Raw genomic sequence first — 24,122 nt, 5'->3', positions numbered from 1 at the left:
CTGCCAGTTCTGTGTAGCAAAATATTTGGAGCAGGTTATCCAGGGACGCTTGGTTCTATGTTAAAATTATTTCTACATCTTAGGAACAAGATGGAATTAATTTTGTGCAGATTTATTTAAGTGAACACTGATTGGATTGGGTGTGGCTGATGAGCAAGCCACGACATTGGTTGGTTCAGAGACAGAAAGGGAGCCAAGGGAGTACGTAGATACTTTTTCTAAATGTTGTCTTCAGACCTCAGCCGCTAATCAAAGCGTGAACCAGCAGCTTGGAGACTTCAGGCCCTAGGTTACAAAATATCTTGATTCAATTGAGAAGCTCTCTTGGGGTGGGGGCTTCTAATTATTATTTGCGGTGTTTGCATTTAGCTCAGAAGACTAAAACCTACATAGTCGTATTCAGAAATATTACTGAAATATTGTCGTTTCCCAGAGTCAAAATAGAAAACATTTTTTGACTCACTGCAGAGACACATGATAGAAATAAACCGATAGGGCTTCCCTGGTGGCGCAGTGGTTGAGAGTCCGCCTGCCGATGCAGGGGACACGGGTTTGCGCCCCGGTCCGGGAAGATCCCACATGCCGCGGAGCGGCTGGGCCCGTGAGCCATGGCCGCGGAGCCTGTGCTCCGCAACGGGAGAGGCCGCAACAGTGAGAGGCCTGCGTAACGCAAAAAAAACAACAACAAAAAAAAAACAAACCGATGACTAAGAAACTTAAGCCCTTTAAGAAATCTGGATTTGTAAAGAGATGCTACAAAGGGAGAAGTGAGCAAAGTAGGATCCTGAAAGTTTTGTCAGAAGGCCACACAACGAGCTCACTTTATATCCCTGGGAATTCTCACCAGAAGTAAAACCCTGTGTTTTGACGCTGGAAAGCATGTAACATTTCACTGCATGGTACCGGCCACAGCTGGGAAATACCAATAGCTACTTTGGGGAGCACCTCAAATATTGTGCAAATAGATGCACCAGGAAAATCTGGTCCTTTTTATCTATTGACCGAACTGCATTTCCAGGTGCCTATGATTCAGGTATTTCAGACAAGCAGCTGGGGGGAGGACAGGCTGTGTCTCCTGCAGAACCGCACTCGGGCCACCTAGTGTTTACTGTTGTATCTTGCTCCTTCCTGTAACCCCTGGGCTGAGTGTAGGGGAACCCACGCCCTCAACTTCATTTCTGTCAACATTTGGAGAGGATGCACAGCATCCCTGACTTACACTGTCTGCCCCGTCCTTCAGGATTGAGTCTACAACGATCTGCTCGTACGTTTCCTGCTATAGAACCATGATATTTCCAAGACAAGATAAACATTCTCAAACTGTCCCAAAGTTTATATCTTTAGTATAAATACAAGTCTGTATTTCAATGTGATATTCGAAATTGAAAAAACAAGCAATGAATTTCGAGTTTTATTTCATGAGATGTTTTAGCTGTGGAGTCTTGCCAGCATATGACTAGGGGAATTCTAAATGAATCCTGGATGGAATATTCTGAACTGGACGGGCAGATAAACTCCAAATTAATGCTGAACAGAATTTGCTTATTCCTTTGAGTAGGTGTAATAACGGTGAGGAAAATGTTGGTGCCATAACAGTTTCAGTCTATGGGGAAGGCAGAGCAATGCCTCCTATTTGTAATATAAACCTTTCAGTGTAATATAATGGTGAAAATTTTATTAAAAATTAGATAACCTTAGCGTATTTGCTGTACTCCCCTTACAAAAAGATGGTTCCTCAGTTTTCCATAAATCAGAATTCAGCTGAAACCAGGATTTTTATTTATCTTTAGTTGAATAACTTTTTATTACTTTTTAAAAAGTTTAAAAAATTTTAAAAGTTTTAAAAAATCTAATTCACTCAACTATCCCCACATAGTGATGTACGTTTAAAAGGTTAGTGTCACATTTTCCATGCGAAGAAACCGCTATATTTTGTACCCTAGAGGCTCTTATGTACGTCACAGGCCAGGCGGCCAGAGAAATGGGAGCTAATCTTACATTTCCTAGTTTTGGGCTTGTGATTTCAGATGACAGAGTCACCCCAGGGCACTAGGTAGTTTGTGTAATTTAACTAGAAAGTGACAAAGCCCTGTGAATTAATCAAAATGGAATAAAATGTTTGTGTAACAATTAGCGATGACCATTTGAGAGCCAAGAATAATTTTATCCCTTATTTTCCTCTTTTAGGTTCCATAAATGAAAAGTTACCCCAACGGGAAGGCACAGGAAAGACAGGTAACTATCTGAAAATGAACTTCCTTGATATATTACGACAGCGAATCCAATCTGTGCCTTAAAATAACTTCTCCAGTTAAAATGTCGACGTATATCAGTGATGGTTGGTAATGAGAGCTGAAGCCCTTTGTTAATTATTCATTCAGCAAACATTTATTCGACCCTTAGGGTTGTTGGGACCAGGCAGGTGCTGGGCACGTGACCTGCTGGGTAACCCACCCGTGTCCGCGTCAGGGCTTCTTAGACGTGGCTTGTGTTGGGACCGCCTGTGGACGGCGTTAGGCTCATCCCGGGTCCATATCTGTGCAGGGGACTCCAGGGCTGGCACGAGCCTCTAGCATAGCAGTTGTCGGAGGTCACTAATGGAGCTCTCCTCGTCAGAAAGAGGGGGCTGTTTCCATCTATGACAGTCACTCCTTCTAGGACCAGTACCCAGAAGGAACCTGACGGAGCAGGGAGCATTTTCTTTGGAAATCATCCCACAGCTCCTGGAGCATCTCCGCTGGCCGCCGCAAGCCCACCGTGACCCCTTTGCCCTTTCCTCAGCTGTCACCCGTTGGTCTGTCTTTATATCAACCCGTGAAGTCAGAATTTATTTTTGAGATGAAATAAAAATAATGTACCAACATCTTAAGCACTTATTTTTCCCTGAGGTAGGTTATAGTATATGAACCAGTAATAGAGAAAAGTGATATGGAGTCAAAAGACCCCAGTTTTATTCAACCCAGGTCTTTCAAGTGTGCATTGAAGTCACGGTGGCCACTGTCCTTGCCCTGGAAAGATCGTAGAGTCTTTGTATCATTAAGATAAATCCATGAGATCCACACAGATTGGCACACGAGTAATGCCAGCTGTGTAGACAGCACGCAGGGCGGGCGCAGACGAGGGCGGAATTGGAGCGGTTTCACAGAGGAGGAGGTGAGTGGAGCACGGTGGGTGTGAAAGCTGGGACAGGTGTGACCTGGGCAGAGACCCTCACAGGTGGGGAGAAGAGCCCAGTTCGTAGGCGAGAGAGGGACCGGCAGGTGGGGTCAGGACCCTGGCTCGGGCGAGGGTTTCCGTTTGGGAAGGGGGAGATGAAGATGGGGTGAGCATTCTGGTACGTTTTAGAGGAGAGGAAGTATACATGTTCGTGGTGAGAAACAGGAGTCAAAGGCTGAAAGGGAGACGGAGGGAAACACTCTTTCAGGCGCCCCCACCCAATGCTGTTCGTGGTGATACAGGTCGAATCCACGGTAAAAAAAAATTTTAAAAATCCCCAGGGAATTGGCACGTGGGCTCAGAAGTGGATTTAAGGGAAGAACACATTCCTTCTACTGAAGCCCCTTGATCTCCAGACGTGCCTGTCAGAGGAAATACCTGAGGATAAGTAACGAAGCTGGGTGACCGGGAAAAAGAGACATTTAACAAACTCCCCTGGAGGGAGAGTGAAAGGCACCAAGCTGCCCGTGGCTTTGCTTCATTTTCTAAGGCTGAGCCCAGTAGGTGCCAGTGGGCTAGCTGCGCCGGGACAGACGCTCCAGGGGCCGGAGCCTGGTAGTGGGTTCGGAGGATCACGCTATCCAGGGGCCTGCGGCCAAGGCAGGAACGTAGGGGCCCCTGGTGCTGCCATTAAGGGCGGGGGAGGGACAGGAGTGGGGGCCGGCACCCTTCATTGTCCCTCAGGGACGCCCCCCGCCCCCCGTCACCTCTCGCCCTGGTTAGCTCGGCTGAGAACTCAGACTGGCCTGGACGCAGGGATCAGACGGGGGCTGCTGGCGCCAGCGTGGTGGCCCGCTTAGGCCTCAGCAAAAACGTGCAACATTAACTGTGTACTTTCTGGTTGTTATTCCAAAGCGTGTTTAAATATGCTAAGACTTTTCTCCGTATGTTCTGTTAAGACTTTCAAATATGTTTTCAATATGTTCCCCATTTCATTCTTGGAAGAAGATTATAGAGTATTCAATAGCGAAATACTTCTAGTTTATTGCTACTATCATTATTTGATTTGGCTATTTCAGATAAACGATGCTATATTTTGTCAGTATTTTGACAGATAACAAGCTTTTTTTCTGGAGATGGTTAAATGTTAAAGAATTTTAAAAATATTCTTTTTCATTTTCCCCTGAAAAGAACTTCATTTTTATTCTTCAGAGAGCTGAGATAGTAATGGGTCACAGTTAACTACATAAGCCATGTGGCTGCCCCTTCCCTCTACCACTGCTTGCTGTATTTTGATCCTGAAATTGTTAAAAAAAAAAAAAATCACACGAATAAAAACACTAGGCTGGTTCTCGAGAGCCCCCCGCAGTGCGCCTTGTAACAGCGTCCCTGGCTGGGGCCCCCTTGCCTGGGGGGCTTCTAGAGGCTTGCTTACCAGGGAGCCCAACGAGTGTTTTTCAACTAATTCAATAAAGACCGTGTCCTTGGAATAATGTTTTCAGTGAAATGGCGTAGAGCTTTCTAATCCACACTCGTCCCTGTGTCCTCTGACACTCTCACCGGGTTCCCCACCAGCCTCTCACGTGTCGACACAGGAGGCCTGAGGGGTCCAGAGACCCACGGGGCACAGTCCAGGGCCTGGGTCTCCATCCCTGCCTTCCACTCTGGAAAACAGGGGCACAGCAGGGATACCAGCCCCGCAGCCCCCCCGCCCCCCCATTCCTGCGGACCCTCCCTCATCCGTCCGGTTGGCTCCGATGCTTTACATCACACCAAACCCTTCCCCGTGAGGTCTGTGTGGAGCTTTGAGCCTCTGTGTGGTTTACTGAGTGCTGGGCTGTGGTTTGGCGGGTCGTGGGGGTGTGTGCAATCCTTAGGGTCCATCCTGCATGCACACTCACTTCACTTACTCTCATAATTGTAGTCTCCTTGCAAATCTTTTCCGTTCTGAATTCAGATGATGCCTCAGCTCCAGCGCTGGAGACTCAGCCTCAAGGAGATGAGGAAGGTGAGTGTCGGTGGGGAGTGGTGTTGGGGGTAGGGCGCGGGCCTGGGGGTGCAGCCACGTCCTCTTGCGAGGACTGCGCTCAGGACGGGCTGGGTTGGCCTTTTCCACCTTTATGAGGCCCCTCCGTCCCTCCTCAGGGCCCCTGAGTGTTGCCGCGGTGCTTTCACACAGCACACGCAGAGGCCTCTCTTTAAGTACAAGTCTCTGAGTTGAGATTTTATCTGGATAACGTGAAATATATATTTCCAAAGGGTGCGCTAGCATATGCCATTTGCCCCGCTCACTCTTCATGTCACGTGATCACCACCCTGACAAAGACCAGTTTTGTGAAGTCAAACATATAGAGATGTTTCAGAGGCTTACTGAATTTTGTGGTTACGAGAAGGATGGATTGCCTACTCTTAGCCTTTAATACCTTGTTGTAGGTATTATTTGCCACTGTATCACCAATTCTCGGGTCGAAAGGGGGGTCAGGTTTGAAGACCAAGTGTAAGGAGTGCACATAATAAATAAATCAAAGATCAGAGGGTAGGAGGACATCGTGCTTTGAAAATAATAATAACAAGGATAATCATAGTAACTAACTTTTGCGTGGCAGTAAATGCCACGGACTCTGTTACTTGAGCCCACAGAGCCCTCAGAACGTCGTATCACAGATGAGCGCGTGTCCGACGTCACAAAACCGATAGGTGGCAAAGGCACGTGTGACCAGCCGGTCGGCCTCAGTGTGGCTCGCGGGCACGTGGTATACTGATCGCACCGTAAATATTCAGTTACATTTGTTAATATTACTACCAAAGATCTGTTCCCGGAATGTTGTAGGCAAAAGTTACGCTTTACATACAGCACTTTGTATTGAATCTTTCAACTCAGTGACGACCCTGTGCGTTACGTGAATATCCATCTTTACCACACAAGGATATGTTTCTATACTTTGGGACTTTTTGCCAAAACCTGTTCTTTCCAGTGGAGCCTGTCTGGACTCGTATCACTTTTATTTATACTTTTGGATGAAGAAAGAAAGAAAAAGGCATATGCTAAAGTTTTTAAAAATGTATGTCGTCATTCCCTTCTGTTTCATGCACGTAATCATTATTTTTAAAAAATCTCTACAATGTGTGTTTACTGATTGTATTGATTTTGGGGGCTTTTCGACTGCCTGCTGAAGTCTTTAATTGAGAGGCTTTGTGTTTTCGTGATGAATTAAAATAATCATCATTTTATCTTGGTTCATTAGATGTTGCGTCACGATACCCCACGCTTTGGACTGAACAAGTTAAAAGTCGACAGAACAAAACCAATAAGAATTCAGGTAAAAAGGAGCCCAGTGTGACTTAGTTAATGGACCTGGAAAGTGGTCTTGTTTTCTGGAAGTTACGTGCAGAGCACATCTTTTTCCCTGGCTAGCAATGAGTCATGCAAATCATGCCATGGCTTGCCCACCAAAATACAGTTCAAATCTGAGTGTTTTATTAAATATGGTAAGTTATAGAACATATTATAGAATAGTTAACAGTTTTTGCTCAGAACTTATCACTATGGATGCGTTTTCCTATCGCATAGAGACATTAACCCGTACATTTCTCTCATGAACTTTAGAAACCGAGTTAGTTTTCTTCAGTCTCGTCACCGTATTTCCAAAACTTGCCTAATTTGGTTTTGCTTCTGTACCATATAGACTAGTACATGGGAAATTGGTTCAAACGTTGAGTGTTTCAGATTTATTGGGGGACCTTGAAATTCAGGGGGGAGCATCAGTGTGGCAGTACTCAAGCTTAATTTGAGAAACAAATATAAAATTATTGTAAGAATGTCATTGGAAATGTACATTGTTTTAAAAAGCAGTTCTAATTGTCAGCAGGAAGCTATTCAGGGTTTGACAGAGTTAGTTCCGTATAAGTTCACAGAACAAATACGTCTGTATTTCACCCATCACTTTCTGTTACCAGATTTTCAGGCCTTACGTGACCTGTCAATTATAATTAACTAATAAAAACAGTGCAGACTTGCAGTACTTAGTGGGACTGAAAATTCAGGAAATTCCAGTTTATGTAAGTTACCCTACACTGTAGTTTGATTTAAATCAGCCTAAATGTGTAGAACACAAAAAGGTGACACTGAGTGGACTTGTAGTCATGGGGCATGAAATTATGAGGTTATATCTCTATTTAATGCCAGTTGTTCAGAGACCTGCTCTTTCTGAGGGTCCAAAGAAAGTCAGCCCTAGTGAGTATTTTAAGATGTTAAATATAGTATTTACTTTATTAAGTTTAGTGATAAAATGGCAAACAATCATAGATTTTACGGAATGACCACCGTTGTCACTGAGATTTCAATGTCAGAAGGGTTTCCTTTGTACTTAATTTGTATTTTTAAAAGATACTTTTAGTAATAATCTTCTTTGGTAGAAGTAGACACATTTATTTAACAAAACATAAATGCGTTGTAACTTTTTGTTATTCTGTGTTTTTAAGAATTTACCTTGTTTGTGGGTACTCTTTCATGTTCCTTTATAGAAGAAGCCAAACTGAGAATGCATTGCTTTTTTTCTCTGGTGTTTCTTTATATCAGTTAAAAGTACTATCCCCCGCACCCCCACAAGTTTGCACTGAAATAACATAATATTACTTACGTGACCAAACATGGGGAGTATGATTGCCACGCGTAGTGAGGGAGGCCGTGTGGGTATATGCGCAAATGTACTTTGGAGCATAAACTGATAGTCGTTTTCAGAAGGGACCTCCTTGTAAAGGAAACAAAGTAATCCGAGTCTATGAAAATTTACACGTGGTAGGCACTCAGTACATGTTTATTTATTCCACGTGTTCCACGGCCACTTTGATGGTACCATTGCGTTCTTATCTAAAGCAAACTAAATGAAACAAAAAATAAATACGTAAATAACTAAAAGTTTGATCTAATGTACATACCATGAGTGTTTCACTGCCAGACTTTTAGTAATTGAAGTTCCATATAAATATAAATATAAATGAAATATTCTTCTGTTGGTTCGTTATGCAGGAAAAAGCATCATTTTCATTATATCATTCAATATACATTAAGTGACCAAAACCTAAAGTTGCATTTTACTTACGAATGCGTGACTCGGGTTTTTCCTATTAATATATAATTGACGGTGTCTGTTTCTTTATGTACTTGAGTCATATTATTATATTCAACTTTATCATTCCGTTTATAGAAGTTATAAACATTGATTACGAGATCTTACCAGATAAGAGGTTTTGTGACAGTTTAATTATATCAAATTAATTTGTATCTCTGTTTATTAAACTGTTACTCTTGCCCTGAGGTACGTTAAATGCCTTCTAGATCTCTGCCTGATTTCCTTTAAACCAATCTAGATACTAAAGAACGCACTTTCTTTGTTAGTTGAAACAACAGTGATAATAGTAAGAGCGGCTCACGTTTCTCGTGCTTACGATGTGCTGGTACCTCACATGCCTCGTTGCCCCTCTGTCCTGCTCCTCCTACACAGCAAGCCAGTGGGGCTGCTGCACTTCCCGTCCCCGAATCTCAGAGGAGGAGGCAGTTACAGCCAAGCCCAGACGGCATGGGCAGGGTCTCTGAGGATGGGAACTGCAATGCCACCTGACCACCCGACCCCGGCCGTGATCCTCACCACTGTCCTTCAGAGAGGGGACACCTCCTCTGCCCCACTGAGACATGGGGGCGCCTGGCATCGCTGTCCGTGCTCACCTGGTGACACAGCCGGGCCCCTGTTAAAATGCACCTGTGCTGCCTACAGCCATTGTCAGCCGTTAAACCTTCAGTTCGGATCCTTCATCAAACTGAGGGGACGGGGCAGAGAAAGCTGGAGGAGTGGGGACACAAGGGCGTTTCCCACGGTGGCTGCGGACGAGCGATGCGGACGGACCCTCTTGTGTCTTCCAGCCTGACCCCGCCGCTCGTCCCCTTTCTCATTTCCCCGAAGACCCTTCTTCCTGGCCCTCGTCCTCAGACCTCAGACTGTTACCCGAGCAAACCGCGCACTGTCTTACCTACATTCTTATTTCCTATCCCTGCTCCTGGGGAGGCGCACTTTGTTTTTCAAATATTCTCAACTCTCGGTCACTGCCGGGTCTGCTGGGGCCCCAGCTCCTGGCGCGCAGACGGCCTCGTCTCGGCGCCCTGCGCGCGCCCCCCCGATGCCCTCCCTCTGCGCGCACGCTCAGCATCACTCCTCCCGTCTGCTCCGGGCTCGTTTTGCACGCTTAGCTCTGCCCTTGTGACGGGACCCAGCACACAGAGCCCGAGCGTGCAGTCCACACCCGCAGGTCCCCAGGGCAGGGCGGGGGGCTCCTCCCTCAGCCCTTCAGGGAGTGGAGGGGCCGCGTTCCAGGGAGCTATCCCTTCTAGACTCGGGACGGAGGCTCCCGTGCAGCCCGTTTCCCCGGCTCGCTAGCTCTTCATGAGCTGGGTCAATAACCCATCCAGCAGGTCCCGACTGCGCGTCCACCGGCCGAGCCACGGCCCCCAGTCTCTCTGTCAAGCACAGACGTTCCCGTGAAGGCATTTTGTAGAAGAGAGCGACGTTTAGATGGGTGACTTTGAGTAAAGGAGGTTCCCCTCCACCCGTCGGCTTGCTCACCCAGCAGGAGGGGCCCCCATGATGGCCCGTGGGGCGTGGCATGGGCAGGTGGACTCTGTTTATCTTTTCCATCAGGAGAGCACAGAGGGCTCTCTGTTGTCTCATTGTTTATTTCACATAAACAATTTATCCGCTGAGTGGGCCCCTGTTCTCCTGTGCAGACACTGCAGTGCACCAGGCGTGCAGGGCTCTGCGGGGACCCAGGGCTTCGCTGGGGTCCACGGGCGGGCAGCGTGCAAGATGGGTCCTGCATCGGCGTCTCTGCCCTGCTCTGGGGAAAGATATGCGTTCTGTCTTTGCCCCACATCTCCAACGGTTACCCCTGGAAACGTGAGCTCTAAGGTCCCGGAGTGGGTTGTCCTTTGACGTGTGCTGTGTGACAGTCCCCCTTGGAAACACCCTTGTTGGCCTCAGCCGTGATGCATGGGAACCCCCTCGTCTATTTGCTTCAGGAATCTGCGGTTTGGGAAGGCTGAGGGTCTTCCCCACCCTACTCCGGCCACTGTCACCATCTGGGGTCACGGTGCCTCCGCAAGGCCCAGCCTGGCCAGCTAGGAGGTGGGCACTGGCGGGGGGGGGGGCACTAGCGCCCGCTCCCAGCGGCTTCAGAGCGGGTGGTGCTTCCTGAAGACCAAGAGCGCGAATCTGGGGCATCATCGGGCGTTTGGTTTCATTACTTATTCAAATCCCAAGTTGGCAGGGGAGCACGTCTGCTTTCTCTCTCTGCCTGTGGTCGAGCCAAGGAGATGGGCCCTCGGAGGCCTCCAGGGGTGGGCCCTGAGTTCCAAGGTGCTGCAGATGGCTGCAGACCCAGGGCACACGCAAGCCGCTCAGCTGGCTCTGATAAACAAGGCCCTGGCTTTAGTGGTCTTCTGGTTTGTGGTCTTTTTAAGTTTTGCATGTGAGCTGGAGAAAACCTAGAGGCCCCGGTTTTGCCATCTCTGAAACCCTCCTCCCACTTGGAAGAAAAATATGTTTTCCTCCCTAAACCATTAAAAATAGCTCTGTTTTATATCCAAGAGATGTTCTGTATCTCAGGATGTTCCGCAGTTTTATGGGACCCCCTCAGTGGAAACATTTTTCTATTTTATTCGGGATTGATAGTTTTTGTTTTATTACACATATTAAACTTATTGCCAAAAGATGATTGTCTTTTGATTCTGCTTTAAATCATGGTAACTTGCATTCCCTGGGGGAAAAGAACACCAGTTATATTTTCTTTCTTCCTTTTAAAGCCTTAAAGTATTACTTCCTCATTTCCCTTTCTATTCCATTCTTCAAACATGACATTACAAAACAGCAAGATGCCAACTACATTCTTATAAAGTGCTGGTCATTTGAAGAGATTAAAATATTAAAATAAATCAAATAGCTCCTTTTAAATGGGTACTGTAAAAGTGTGTTGTTTACCGATATTAATTAAGCTACCTAAAAATGGACAAGACAATTTATCCAAGTTTCCTAACTATAAAAGGGAGTTTTAATTCCAATCATATTTAATTCTTAGATTTCAGTATTCAAACTCTGGTAAAATAATCAGGATGCAGCATTTCAACATAAGTACAGAAAAAAGTAATGGAAGTAGGCAAATTGTGTCTGAGCTGCTTGAAAACACACACCAGCCTCTATACACACAGACATCTGTACCCTCACCGTGTGAAAACAAAAGAGGGTGTTCGACTTATTTATTCTCTGTGTAAATGAGATTCAGTCCATCGTTGAATTACTGATGTTAAACAGTGTCCTTTGTGGAGCCACAGCTCACAATTCGTGGAAAGCTTACTTTGCATCAGGCAGAGCCCTCTGTGATTTAATGCGTAATACAGCCCACTTCTCCCTGTCCTGTGGGTAAGAACACCTTGCAAAATCTCCAGGTGGCTGGCAGGGGTCTAGCCCAGGTCTGTGACTGCACGTCAGACATGTGTCCCTTTCAAAGCCAACCACCTTGCTGTGATGTGACTTTGGTCCCAGTTTCCCGAGGTGCCTCTGTTGTTGACAGTGGGTTAGGAACCTGCCTCGCCCCGGAAGCACCTGGATGGGTTCTGGCAGTTCTCGCCTGGCCAGGCTGTCCCCTGGGGAGGGCGGTAGCTCCAGAAGAGACGTGATGGGAGGTGACCCTGGGCAGAACCGCTCTCAGGCAGGCAGAAGGGGCGCCACACACGAAGCCCCTCTTCACGTGGGAAGGAGCACAGGGGACCAGGGCGGGGGCCAGATGGACCGCTCACGGCACGGGACAGAGTGAGCTGAGCTGCTGTGGGCCCAGCCGTCCCTTTCCCCGAGCCCCTGGGTCTAGTGCAGGCTTCCTTCTGACTAGAGTTATGGCTGCTACAGCTCGGAGCCCCTGGGGCCTCGGGAAGGGCAGGGGCTGAGCTGGGCTCCCACATGGCTCGGCGGCCCCGATCAGCCTCTCTGAGTGCCAGTTCAGCACCTCATCTCCACGGCAACGGTGAGCTGACCTCACGGGAATCGGGACGTGTCCCAGGGAGCCCTGGCGTCCAGCGGGGCCATCAGAGTCCGGTGTGTAAATAGGACTGGGGTTAATATCCACTTGTTCACATGCGAGCTCAGGCCTGGACTTGGCAGATAACAAGAGGACATTTCTTGAGAATCTCTGTCACTCGCGCGTGTGTGTTCACTACAGAGGTTACTGGATACCTGCTCTGGAGAATTCAGGTTCTAGAAAGTGTACGATGGGACTGGCAGTGCTGAGGAAAGGTTTCTCTGTGGCGGTGAGGTTCGTAGGCTTGTGTCCTGTACTGGGCTGCTTGCTGCGTGAACCAGACGAGACGTCTCTTCTTTGCTCTTCACACGTGTGAACAGAATGCTAATAGACCAGGTATCGCTGTGGTCCTCTTTCTGTGGTCTTCCCATCAGTTGGATTAGAGACTAAATCGGGATTGATGCGGCTCATAAACAGTGGAGGGTCTTTTTGGAAACGACTCACATGGTGAAACCCAGACTAGAATTCCCGCCTCGCCCGCAATGGCAGTGGAAGGCTATTCCGCCGATGGCCGCCTCTTCTCAATGGGCCCTGTCTTGTCATCCTCGCCGTTTAGACTGCTGACTGATGCCCGGCTCTTGCATGGGCATGATGCACGGCCGGTGACAAGGACCTGCGTGACCTGGCTGTGCGGCCGGCGAGTTCGGAAAACGTTAACCAGTTGTTAAGGATTTTGATTCAGTCCCGGGAATGGTGTGTTGTGTGCAAGTATCTGTATACGATCAAGCATGTATTAAGTACTTATTTTCTATCAAAAAATTACCTGTGTTTTTTAACAGATGCAACCTTTCCCCTTACCTTCGTTCGTCTTCATAGTTAGCATAGTTCTCCTCTTTGCTCGCATCCTGAGTTTCTGTCTCAGATAAGCCCTGGTCTGGAAGTGTTCCTCTGGTTTTGCCTGAAAATCACATTGGTGGCTAAAGCCAGCATACGTCAGGCTATCGTGTTTCAGATGAAAAAGCAGACCAAGGATCTGCCTGTTAAAAAAGACCTCGTTTAAGTTATGTATTTAATAAAACATCTGCATCAAAACACAGAATGTCTAAGTAATATTACGGTTCTGTGTACTAAGACGTAGATCTGAAGATATTAGTAGTTTCTCAAACTACTTAGATCTTTTGTACCGGCCTGTCTTATCCCAGACATACAAACAGAGTGCAAAAATTTACCTAAGCAGCAAATCCAGGTGATTCGCTTAATGTTCCGGTTTACTTTGTATGATCCTCATGGGGGCATAGGTTTCTAAATGACACACCGGGGTTTAATGTTGGAAGAAATGCACCCGCAATTCCGTGTCTAGACGAGAAGCTCACAAGTTCACCCTTGCTCTGGGGACCATCCCGGGGGAGCCCCCCTCTGCGGCTGTGCGGGGACCCAGGGGCCTTCTCTCCTGGGCTCTGCGGCCTCGTTCCGTGGATCAGTTTCAGGAAGCGGAGAGCCACACGGAGGGCAGAGACCCCTCCTGCAGGTCCAGCCTGGCCTTGGACCTGCCGCCTCCGCTCCCTCCGTCCTGCTGCCGGAAGCTGGTCTCTTGCCCAAGGTCTCTGCGTGTCAGGCGCTGGTTGAGCCCTGGATACAGCCTCTAGGAAAACAGTAAATATGATACAGCTTCACTGCGCGATTAGGTCCTGTGATTGTGTCTCACTGGTTAGTTTATGTTTCCTCTTGCATCATTCGTATGGTTGCACACACACACACACCTGTGAGTGTGTATCCGTGTTATGTACACGTACGTTTACGTTCTGCTGCACATGGGCGTGTGCTTGGGTCCCGCCTCCCCAGCCCTGTGCTCACGCCCCGGGAAGCTCAGAGCTGCTTTGTACTTGCTGGTTCCCTGTGCTTCCCACAGCACCGGTGCTGCCTGTTAAGACTTGTGCCACCAGACCTATAATCCTGATCAAAATGCATATCCCTCGTCTCACCCTCGATCAGGATACCGGAGCCTCTGCGGTGGGGCTTCTAAAGCTGCATTTTGAGCAGCTTCTCTGGTGATTTCCGTTTATGTGAACATTTGGGTCCCGCTGCAAACACGTGTTAACTATTATCAGCAGGGTTTTGGCCATCTTTAAGTGTTTTCTTGTAATTACACATGTATGTAAAACAAAGCACTGTTTCTGGAAGGCATTGGAGTACTAGGCCAAGGCCACACAGATATCAGTTGTCCTGAATGCTGTGTGACCCTTCCTTTCACACCTCCATTCTGTCCTGCCTTTGAGGTGTGTCCACGTCGTCCACTTCCCTCCAGGCCCGCAGCGCCGGGCTCACTGAGGCATCTGAGCTTCGCTTGGCTTGGATCACCGCTTGGATTCTGAGGGTCTCCGGGCCTCCGCATCTGTGTTTCTGCTTCGGTCTTTCTCCCCACTGCGGCTTTCTCAACATTGAGCTTTTAAAGCAAGAGCCACCTCTCCGTTCAGAGTTCTGCAGTGGCTTCCTGGGTCACTTCATCATAAGGCCGAGTGCCTTCTAGGGCCTCTGGTGGCCTCCAGGTGGCCGCCCATTCTGCAACCTCTTAAGCCACCTCTGCCCGTCCACGCTCCACGCTGTATGTTTTCTTTAAGCAGCTTTATTGAGATGGGATTCACGTACCGTACAATTGACCAGTTTGAAGTGTACAAGTCAGAAGTTTTGGTAAAGTTACAGAGCTGTGCAACGTCACCACAACCTAGTTTGAGAACATTTCGTCGCTCCAGAAACCCCAAACCCCACATTCATTAGCGATCGGTCCCCATTGACAACCTCCAACGCTTGGTGACCACAGATCTGCTTCAGGCTCTGTAGATGGACTTGTTCTGTCATTTCAAGTACGTAGACTCTTACAGTACGGGGTCTTTGTGACTGGTTTCTTTCACTTACCATTGTGCTCATATGGGTCATCCACGTGGCAGCGTGCGTCTCGGGACCTACCTCATCCCTCTTTACGCCTCAATAACTTTCCCTTGTATGTACGGACCACATTTTATTTATCTGTTCCTCAGCTGATGGACGTTTGGGTCTTTCCACTTGTCAGCTATTATGAATAGCGCTGCTAGGAACATTCGCACACAAATTTTTGTGCAGACATACGTTTTTCTCTTGGGTTCATAACTGCTCCAGCAGTTGGGTTGCTGGGTCACATCGTAACTCGACCTTTAACATTTTTAGGGGCCGACAAACTGCTTTCCCAAGTGGATGTACCATTTTGCGTCCTCACCAGCAACGCACAAGGATGCCGATTTCTCCACATCCTCTCCAGCACTTGTTATTTTCCAGTTTTTGGATTACAGTCATTCTGGGAAGTGTGGAGTCGTGTCTCCTTGTGGTTTTGCCTTGCATTTCCCTGATGACTAAGGATGTTTAGCGCCTTTTCAGGTGCTTACTTGTAAATCTTCTTTGGAGACATGTCTATTCAAATCCTGTGCACATTTTATTGTCTGGTTATTAGCCTTTAGTTCTGGAGACTTTACGTATGCTAGATACAGATCCCTTATCCAATATATGATTTGCAAGTATTTTGTTCCATCCTGTGTGTTATCTTTTCACTTTTTTGATAATGCCCTTTGAATCACAAGGGGTTTTAATTTTGATGAAATCCAATTTATCTATTTCTCTTTTGTTGCTCATGTTTTGTTGCCTAACCAAGGTCTCCCTTTGTCGCTCAGAGTTGAGACCCCTTTTTGGGTAAGACAGGGAGCTGCCGCCGCTGCCCACAGAGCCTCACAGAGGCCTTCGTACCCCCAAAGCCAGCGGTCTTCCTGCTTTGCAAACATATGCCCTTATACCGTCCTCTTCCATAGACTAGCCTGAACTTTGAGGGTGGAATTTGGTGTTAATCCTGCTGGAAAATTTCCTCCCTCTAACTTGAATTTTCTTCTTTCAGCTGGTGAAGTTGGCTAACAGTTACATCAACAGCAGGTCTGAGTGGGGAAGGGATAGGAGAAAATGTTATAAAAGAAAAAAAATAGAAAACTTGCATGGGATATACTTATACTAAAACTATTCTTCATTTATCTGAAATTCTCATTTCACCTGGTATCCTGTGTTTTGTCTGGCAACCCTGCCTGTCGATGAACACGCTTCCCTGTTTTCAACCTCTGTTGGGGTAATCTTTAGCAGAGAAATGTTCCTTGGGCTTTCTTCAAAAAAATCAAGTTTTCGTACAATGTATTCGTCTGCTAGGGCTGTCTTAACAAAACACCACAGACTGGGGCGGGGAGCTGTTTATTTCTCGTTCTGGATGCTGGGAGTCCGAGCAGAGGTGCCAGCAGGATGGGTCCTGGTGAGAAGGCTCTTCCTGGCCTGCAGACAGCTGCGTCTTCTCTGTGTCCTCACATGGCCTCTGCTATGGGCTCTCGCAGTCCTGGTGTCTGTGCTTCCTCTTGTAAGGACTCGGGTCCCATGACCTTTATGACCACATTTAACCTTAATCACCTTCTTAAAAGCCCTGTCTCCAAATACAGGCATATTGAGGGTTAGGGCTTTACCCTGTGGGTTTTGGAGGAAAACAGTTCAGTCCGTAACATACAGAATAGGGTGATTTTGCTGTGCTTGGATTTGGGTGTTTGCACTGAAAGCAAAACCTATCAGGAAAACGGCTCAGCGTGGAGGTAAAGGGGCTGTTGGTGTGTCCCCTTTACGTACATCTTCAGCCCCCCTTCTGCATCCTTAAGGCTTTTCTGCAGTCACCCTGGGCTCCAGGGATCTTCCTCTTGAAAAGTCCCCTTACAACAGGAATGATTTTGTATTTGGTTAAAGAAGTGTAATACTCATGAACGCCATTTCTCATCAACCTTTGATAAAAGTTTCCATGTTTCACTAGATTGAAATTTATTCCAATCAAATGTATCAAATGTTGGCTGAAGACAAAATTGAGAATTTCCTCCAAACGTAGAATTGCTTCAATGGCCACGAATATCTTACATCAAGTGGACATTCTTCTGTTTTAATATTTGTATCGAGGTGTAGTTGATTTACAACGTTGTGTTTAATTTCTGCTGTACAGCAAAGTGATTAGACATATATATAGATACATATTATATGATTATACATATTGTACATATATATATTCTTTGCCCTTATGGTTTATCACGGGAGACTGAATATAGTTCCCTGTGCTCTACAGTAGGACCTTGTTGTTTACCATCCTATATGTAATAGTTTGCATCTGCTAATCCCAGACTCCCAATCCATCCCTTCCCCCCCGCCCCCCCCCCAACTTGGCAACCACAAGTCTGTTCTCTATGTCTGTGAGTCTGTTTCTGTTTCGTAGATAAGTTCATTTGTGTTGTGTTTTAGAGTCCACATATAAGTGATATCATATGGTATTTATATTTCTCTGTCTGACTTACTTCACTTAGTATCATCATCTCTAGGTCCATCCATGTTGCTGCAAATGGCATTATTTCATTCTTTTTTTATGGCTGAGTAATATTCCATTGTATATATGCACCACATCTTCTTTATCCATTTGTCTGTTGATGGACATTTAGGCTGTTTCCATGTCTCGGCTATTGTGAATAGCACTGCTATGACTTTTTTTTTTTTCATCTCACTGTGTGGCACGTGGGATCTTAACTCCCTGATGAGGGATCAAACCCATGCCCCCCGTGATGGAAGCGCAGAGTCTTAACCACTGTACCACCGGGAAGTCCCCAAATAGTGCTGCTATGAACATAGAGGTGCATTCATCTTTTTGAATTATGGTCTTCTCCAGATATATGCCTAGGAGTGGGATTGCTGGATCATATGGCGATTCTATTTTTAGTTTTCTAAGGAACCTCCATACTGTTCTCCACAGTGGCTGCACCAATTTACACTCCCACCACAGTGCAGGAGGGGCTCCCTTTCCTCCACAGCCTCTGCGGCATTTGTTATTTGCAGATTTTTTAACGATGGCCATTCTGACTAGTGTGAGGTGATGTCTCATTGTAGTTTTGATTTGCATAAAACGGGTATTCTTCATTGTGATGCTTTTTTACTATTTTTTTGAAAACCAGCCAAGTACAGCTTTACATTAACTAAGAAAAAATGTCCTGTATTTTATGAGGCCACCTCAGTGTCTGCCACTTCTGCCAGCAGGGATGTTTGTTTCCAATATTCTCTTTGCCCTCTGAGGCCACCCTGAGTATTCACACAGCTGTACAGGTTTTTAAGAAATACATGATTCTCATGCAGTAATGGATATTATAAATGCAACATGTAAGGTTTTATAGACTCTTGTAATGGACGATCTGCCTTTACTTTGTATACCTGTGGACTTTATAGAGCAGATTTTGCAGATCATAGTGTGTGGCACATTCAGTTGTGCTGGAGGACGCACACCTATTAGCTGAGTAGTTGGGAAGATGTGTAGAGAAGCCTGGACAGCACACCGGCCAATGGGGGTGGTCCAGCGTCTTTATCTACAGCTGCTCCCTTGACTAAGAAGCACTCCCTCTAACCCCCCGTTTCTATTGCTCATAACTTTTGGAACTTAACTTGAGAAACACATTTGCCAACATTAGCCTCAGCTGAAAGGCGTGCTTTCTGTTGTTGGACACTTGGAAATACTTTGTTTTTCTGTTTTGGTTTGATTCTGCATCCAGAGAAAGATGGGTACTTTCTTCATTTTAGAAGTCAGTTTTTAAAACTAAAAGAGAAGAAAAGAAAGAAAAATTCCTCTAAAATTCTTCTTGGGAAGAGAGTTTTCATTAACTCAAGAGTTTTTTAAAAAAATTTAAGTGTTTTTCAATCATTATGTGTTCTCATGATCACTGGACTGTTTTATCTAAAGCCATTGCTTTAACTTTTGAAATAACAACATGTTATGACCAAACTGCCTAGGAAGAAGAGGACTTACGGGTTGAAGCAGATGTTAATAAATTATTGAGGATATTTCTCCTTGTTTCATGTCTTGCCTGTGTTTAAAAATTACTGCCTGCTATTTCCTCGTTGTGCCTTTTTATAATTTGTAAGGCCACAGTGGACGTCTAATAGATGCTTAAGTCAGTACTGAATGCCTGTGAATTTCCTATGGTGACTTGTAACATTTTAGATGTGACATAAGGTGGAGATTTAGAGTTTTGAGCCAATAAGATGGTAGTGAGAACCCAGAATGACTGGGGGCCTTGATTAGGTCGGGGACCAGTCCTGTGGGCATAAGTGAGAAGCCGCTCAAAGACTGTGGGGGAGTCAGTTTCTGTTGTTAGAATTTCGCACTCACATCTTCTCAGATGTGGAAAAGTATTTTAATTATTTTTAACATACTTTATTTTTACAGTGCTTTCAGGTTTACAGAAAGCACCGAGTTCCCGCCAACATAGGGAGCTCACTTGGGTAAATACCGAGGAGTGTGATTGCTGGATCATATGGTGAGGGCATGTTTAGTTTTGTAACGAACTTGCCACACTGTTTTCCAGAGTGGCCATGCCATCTGCACCCCCGTCAGCAACGTGTGAGAGTTCCTGTTGCTCTACATCCTCACCAGCATTTGGTGTTGTCCGTTTTTGGGTGTGTTTTTTTGGATTTTATCCACGCTAATGGGTGTGTAGTGGTAGCTCGTTATTGCTTTCATTTGAAGTCCCCTAGTGACATATTATACTGAGCATCTTCTCACGTACTTACTTGACATCTGTGCGTCTTCTCTGGTGAAGTATCTTCTATTTTTCCCTTGGAATGTTTTCTTATTTTTGAATTTTAAATGTTCTTTGTGTATTTTTGATGTAAGTCTTTTTCAGACATGTGATTTGCAGATATTCTCTTCCTGTCAGGGGCTTATCTTTTCATTCTATTAACAGTGTCTTTTGCAGAATATAAGTTTTCTATTTTGATAAAGTCCAACTTATCAATTATTTTTTTCATGGATCATTGCCTTCGGTGTTGTATCTAAAAAGTCATCACTAAACCCAAGTTCACCTAGATTTTCTCCTATACTACCTTCTAGAAGTTTTATAGTTTTGCATTCACCATTTAGGCCTATAATCCATTTTGAGTTAATTTTTGTGAAGGGTGTGATGTCTGTATCTAGATTCATCTTTTGGCACTTGGATGTCCTGTTGTTCCAGCACCATTTGTTGAAAAGATTATCCTTATACCATTGAAATGTCTTTGCTCCTTTGTCCAAGATCAGTTAATTATATTTGTGTGGGTCTATGTATGGCTCTGAAACAGTGTTAAGACTTAAAAATATTCAGTAATTGGCTGTGGATGGGTAGATGACTGGGAATAGAATTAATAGAGCCCAGAAATAAGGTCTAAAAGCAAAGAAATGAGAGTTTAGATGTTGTACAGGAAGATATGGAAAAGATGCAGGTTCTTGGCCAAGTCTTTTTGGGAACAACCAGGGGAGTCTTGACAGCTGTCAGAGCTGGTCTCACTCGGGGGCTGCTTCCCCGTCTCCGTGACCCAGGTCTTTGCCGTGGACCTTCAGCCTCGGTCTCAGCCAGAAGGAAGCATCCCTCCCTGTGCTCGAGGCTGCCCGTGGGCCATATTGCTGCCACTTTGAACAGAGGTGCTGAAAGAAGTTCTGGGAGACGAGAGCTTGAAATAACAGCTGTTTCCGACAAGACACTTGGAGCATTCACGAACCTGGGAGAAAGGCTCCCTGGGACTTGGGAGATATTTGAAAAGAAAACTTGGGTATTGGGAAGAATTCAAGATAACATAATTTTAGTTACTAAGAAGTGTATTTTAAATGCTCTGCTGTGGATGGAAAGTGGAAGACAGGTATTATTGGTGGGAACATCTCTAATCCTTCTTTGCATTTATTTCTGCTTTATTTATGTATTTTTGGCAGCATATTTTATGAAATGTTTTCTTCTTTTCACTTTTCATCCCTTCATCTTTTCCAAGTGCCCAGGAAAGAAAGCCGAGCCAGCCTATAGCCGGTGTCTCCACGGCCCTCTTCTCCACGGACGCGGTTTCTGTGGCTGAATACCCGACTCTGGGGGCGGGCTGCGTGCCTGGCCCCCAGAACGGCAGCAGGAGGGCAGGAAGCGGGTGGAGGATGCTGGGGGGTTGCCGGGTGCTGAGAGTGTCCGTGCTGGGGTCGGTGGGGGGATGAAGGTTGGTTACATGGGGTGTCCGGGCCCCAGTGGCACAGAAGGTGTGGCAGGGAGGGAAGACGAGCCGGTCCGTGGGGCCTCGCGGTGTGAGGACGAGGTGCCCTGAGCCTGGACCCTGTGTCACAGGCCGGAGGTCACCGTAAACCTGGGAGCCCGGGGCCTCGCGGGCTGGAGGAGGTCCAGGAAAGGGTGGCTTGGAGCGGGGCCTGCACGGGGTGGCGGGGGTGGGTGGAGCACACCTTTCCCTGGAGAGTCAGCTGGCGTCTGGAGCATCTCGGTTTTCTGCTTCAATCTTGCGGGCAGCCATCTGGGCCGAGGTCCGGCGTCCGGCGTGTGTGCCATGTGACAGAGCGGCTTTTCTCTTCACTGCCGACCTGGGACTGGCCTTGCTGACCTCTGTGGAGGCCACACTCTGTCCCCCACTTGGTCCCGACAGCCGGGGGGCTCTTCCCTTGCCGATACTGCAGGCTCCCAGCCAGGCTGTGGGATGGCAGGAGGCCCTCTGCGTAAACTGGGCCCAAACGTGGCCTTAGTAGGTAACGTGGTACCAGGTGCGCTGTTGGCTGGGGCCTGGCTGGTGACCTGCTCTGTTTGAACACTTCTGCCAAAATGTGTCTTCAGATTTCCTTCCCGTGAAAAAGGAAGGGCTTCTGGGGAATGTTTGGCCCTCAGGGCCACCAGCGGGATGAGGCGAAGCTCCGGGTAGCGTGGTGTCCGGAACCGTCTGGAACCCAGGGGCCGTTGTCATGGGGACCGCTCTCCACTCAGCTGCTGCTTCTCACGGCTGCACATTTAAATACAGTTATTGTGGGACTTAACGCCCAGATTATGAAATGGGCACGACACACTTCAGTAAGACCTGCCCTCCTTAGAGTTCCGTCCGGCATCCTGTTCGCATCCTGCTGGGAGACGTACACTTCGTCTGTCACCGCACAGCGGCGGGCACAGAGCCTCCTGACCAGGGCGTGGGGATCCCGCCAGCGGCCGGGACGAGGTGCTCGGAGACAGAGGGAAGCCTCCCTTTGCTCTTTGTGTCTTGGCGGAAGATGGAAAGTCCCGCACAGGTGTGGGCGTCTTCTTGAAGGAGGCGCAGTACGCCAAGGGTCTGGCTTGACTGAGGAAAGAAAACGCGAGCAGAACGGTTTGAGCCAGCTGCAAACATCTGAAAATAAACTCCCCCAAGCAGTGTGAAAGCATCACGGCAGCTGCAGGAAACTGCCCCGGGCCTGGGACCAGCCCCCCTGCCTGGTTCTCCTTCGAGGACTCTCAGCGCGGCCCGTTCAGCGGCTCTTCAGATGCCCCCTCCGGGCGTCCCCACCCCTCGGGGTGGACGGCCTCTCTTCTTTGCGGTCACTCATCTGTGAGGTCAGATCATCCCTGAGCATGAGATTTCCCGGATTTCAAGGCTCTCACAGCTGCCCAGCGCAAAGTCGGGCTGTCCACATCTGTTGGCCACACAGCCAAGGCAGCCGGTCCTCCAAGCCCTAGACCAGGCTCCTCCCCGGCCGGCCTGCTTGGGGTCGGGGTGTTGTCTTCCTGACGTTTCTTTCCTCAACTGTCCAATGGGCAGAGCTGAGTGCAGACGGAGGAGACGTGGTGACTGGGCCTTATGTGGATCTGCCGCCACAGAAGATGTGGATCACACCTTCTGTGGAGAGCCTACTACGTGCTCCCTTAGAAAATGAATGTATATATAGCACAAGGTTCTTAGTCTCAGATAATTCAAGTTTATGGTCTAAGTCGGCAGCTCTCAAACCTTCTGGTTTAAGAATCCCTTTATGCTCCTAGAACTTACTGAGGTCCCCAAAGAGCTTTTTAAACATGGTTTATATTTATCAATGTTTATGCTTAGTATCAAAACTGAGAACTTTTTAATACATGCTCCCTTAGGTGTCCTCATGAGTCACTTGTGAGCCTGAGAAGACAAAGGGCACCTCAGTATTTATAGAAATAGTTCTGACCTCGTGGGCCTCCCGGGAAGGGGTCCTGGGGCCGCACTCTGAGGACCACCGGTCAGAGTGCCGACAGGACAGACGCCTCAGAGCAGAGGGAAGCCCCAGCTCTACAGAGTCATCCAGGACGGCTGAGAAATAAAGGGACAAACGAAGCACCGTGGAGATTCGACAACAGCGTGAACCCCTTGCTGGTGGACCAACGGGGAAGTGTCACTGCAGATGGGGGACAGAAGTTTTGTGGTCAGGCCTCTCCAGCCCAAGACCCATCTTGGATCCAAGCAGCACAAGGACTTACATCCCTGATCGGAACACTTTGCTTCTCAGCCCCAGACATCGACCTCCAGGTGATTCAGATTTTTCTCCAAAAGCAAGCGTGGAAGTTCAGTCTGTATGTGGGGCATGAAGCATCCTTTCTGAAGGCTTCCTTAGAAGAAAGACCCCCCGGAAGGTGAATTCACGCCGCTGTGTCCTTGGAGACACTCGTTGGTTTCAAATGGCTGTTTGCCCATTGAAATCTGCCCACATTGCATCAAAGAAAAGTCTTAAGGCCGAAGTTCGGTCGGGGCACTTATCGCGCGTGAGGTCTCTGTGCTCCCAGTTCCAGGGTTTGCTGGAACTTGGACTTATGACCTTCTCTCTTTCCCTCCCACCCCGATTATGGCTGATGGTTCTGGTTTCCTTCGGGATGGGTATTTCGGGTCCAGTGATTAGATGGAGAGGAACTGGAGAATATCAGAATTCCTCGCTGTGGGCAGTCCTGGGGGAAACACTTACCCGCGGGACAGACCTCGCTATGATTCCCCAGTGGCTGATGGAGGTGAGGGCATCGCTGTCCGGCAGCCATCCCAGCAGAGTGGTGCCTGGAGCCCTGTTCCTT

The 24,122-nt window shown here is 47.3% G+C and overlaps 1 protein-coding gene across 4 annotated transcripts in view; it reads left to right on the top strand.

Moving 5' to 3' along the window:
- The window catches only part of SMOC2 (SPARC related modular calcium binding 2), a 155,987-nt gene that overhangs the window by 70,757 nt on the left and 61,108 nt on the right, over nucleotides 1–24,122 (top strand). For 2 of the 4 annotated variants that reach the window (XM_032651390.1, XM_032651392.1), the window contains exons 5-7: nucleotides 2,188–2,235; nucleotides 5,114–5,164; nucleotides 6,402–6,476. In XM_032651390.1, coding sequence (XP_032507281.1) covers nucleotides 2,188–2,235; nucleotides 5,114–5,164; nucleotides 6,402–6,476 — 174 coding nt within the window. Of the gene's footprint in view, nucleotides 1–2,187; nucleotides 2,236–5,080; nucleotides 5,165–6,401; nucleotides 6,477–24,122 lie in introns of all 4 variants that reach the window. The other 2 variants (XM_032651391.1, XM_032651393.1) reach the window with 2 other exon arrangements.

Source organism: Phocoena sinus, chromosome 12, assembly GCF_008692025.1.
Source record: "Phocoena sinus isolate mPhoSin1 chromosome 12, mPhoSin1.pri, whole genome shotgun sequence".
Taxonomy (NCBI): domain Eukaryota; kingdom Metazoa; phylum Chordata; class Mammalia; order Artiodactyla; family Phocoenidae; genus Phocoena; species Phocoena sinus.
The sequence above is the reverse complement of the archived record's forward strand: the minus strand, read 5'-3'. Positions and strand labels throughout refer to the sequence as shown.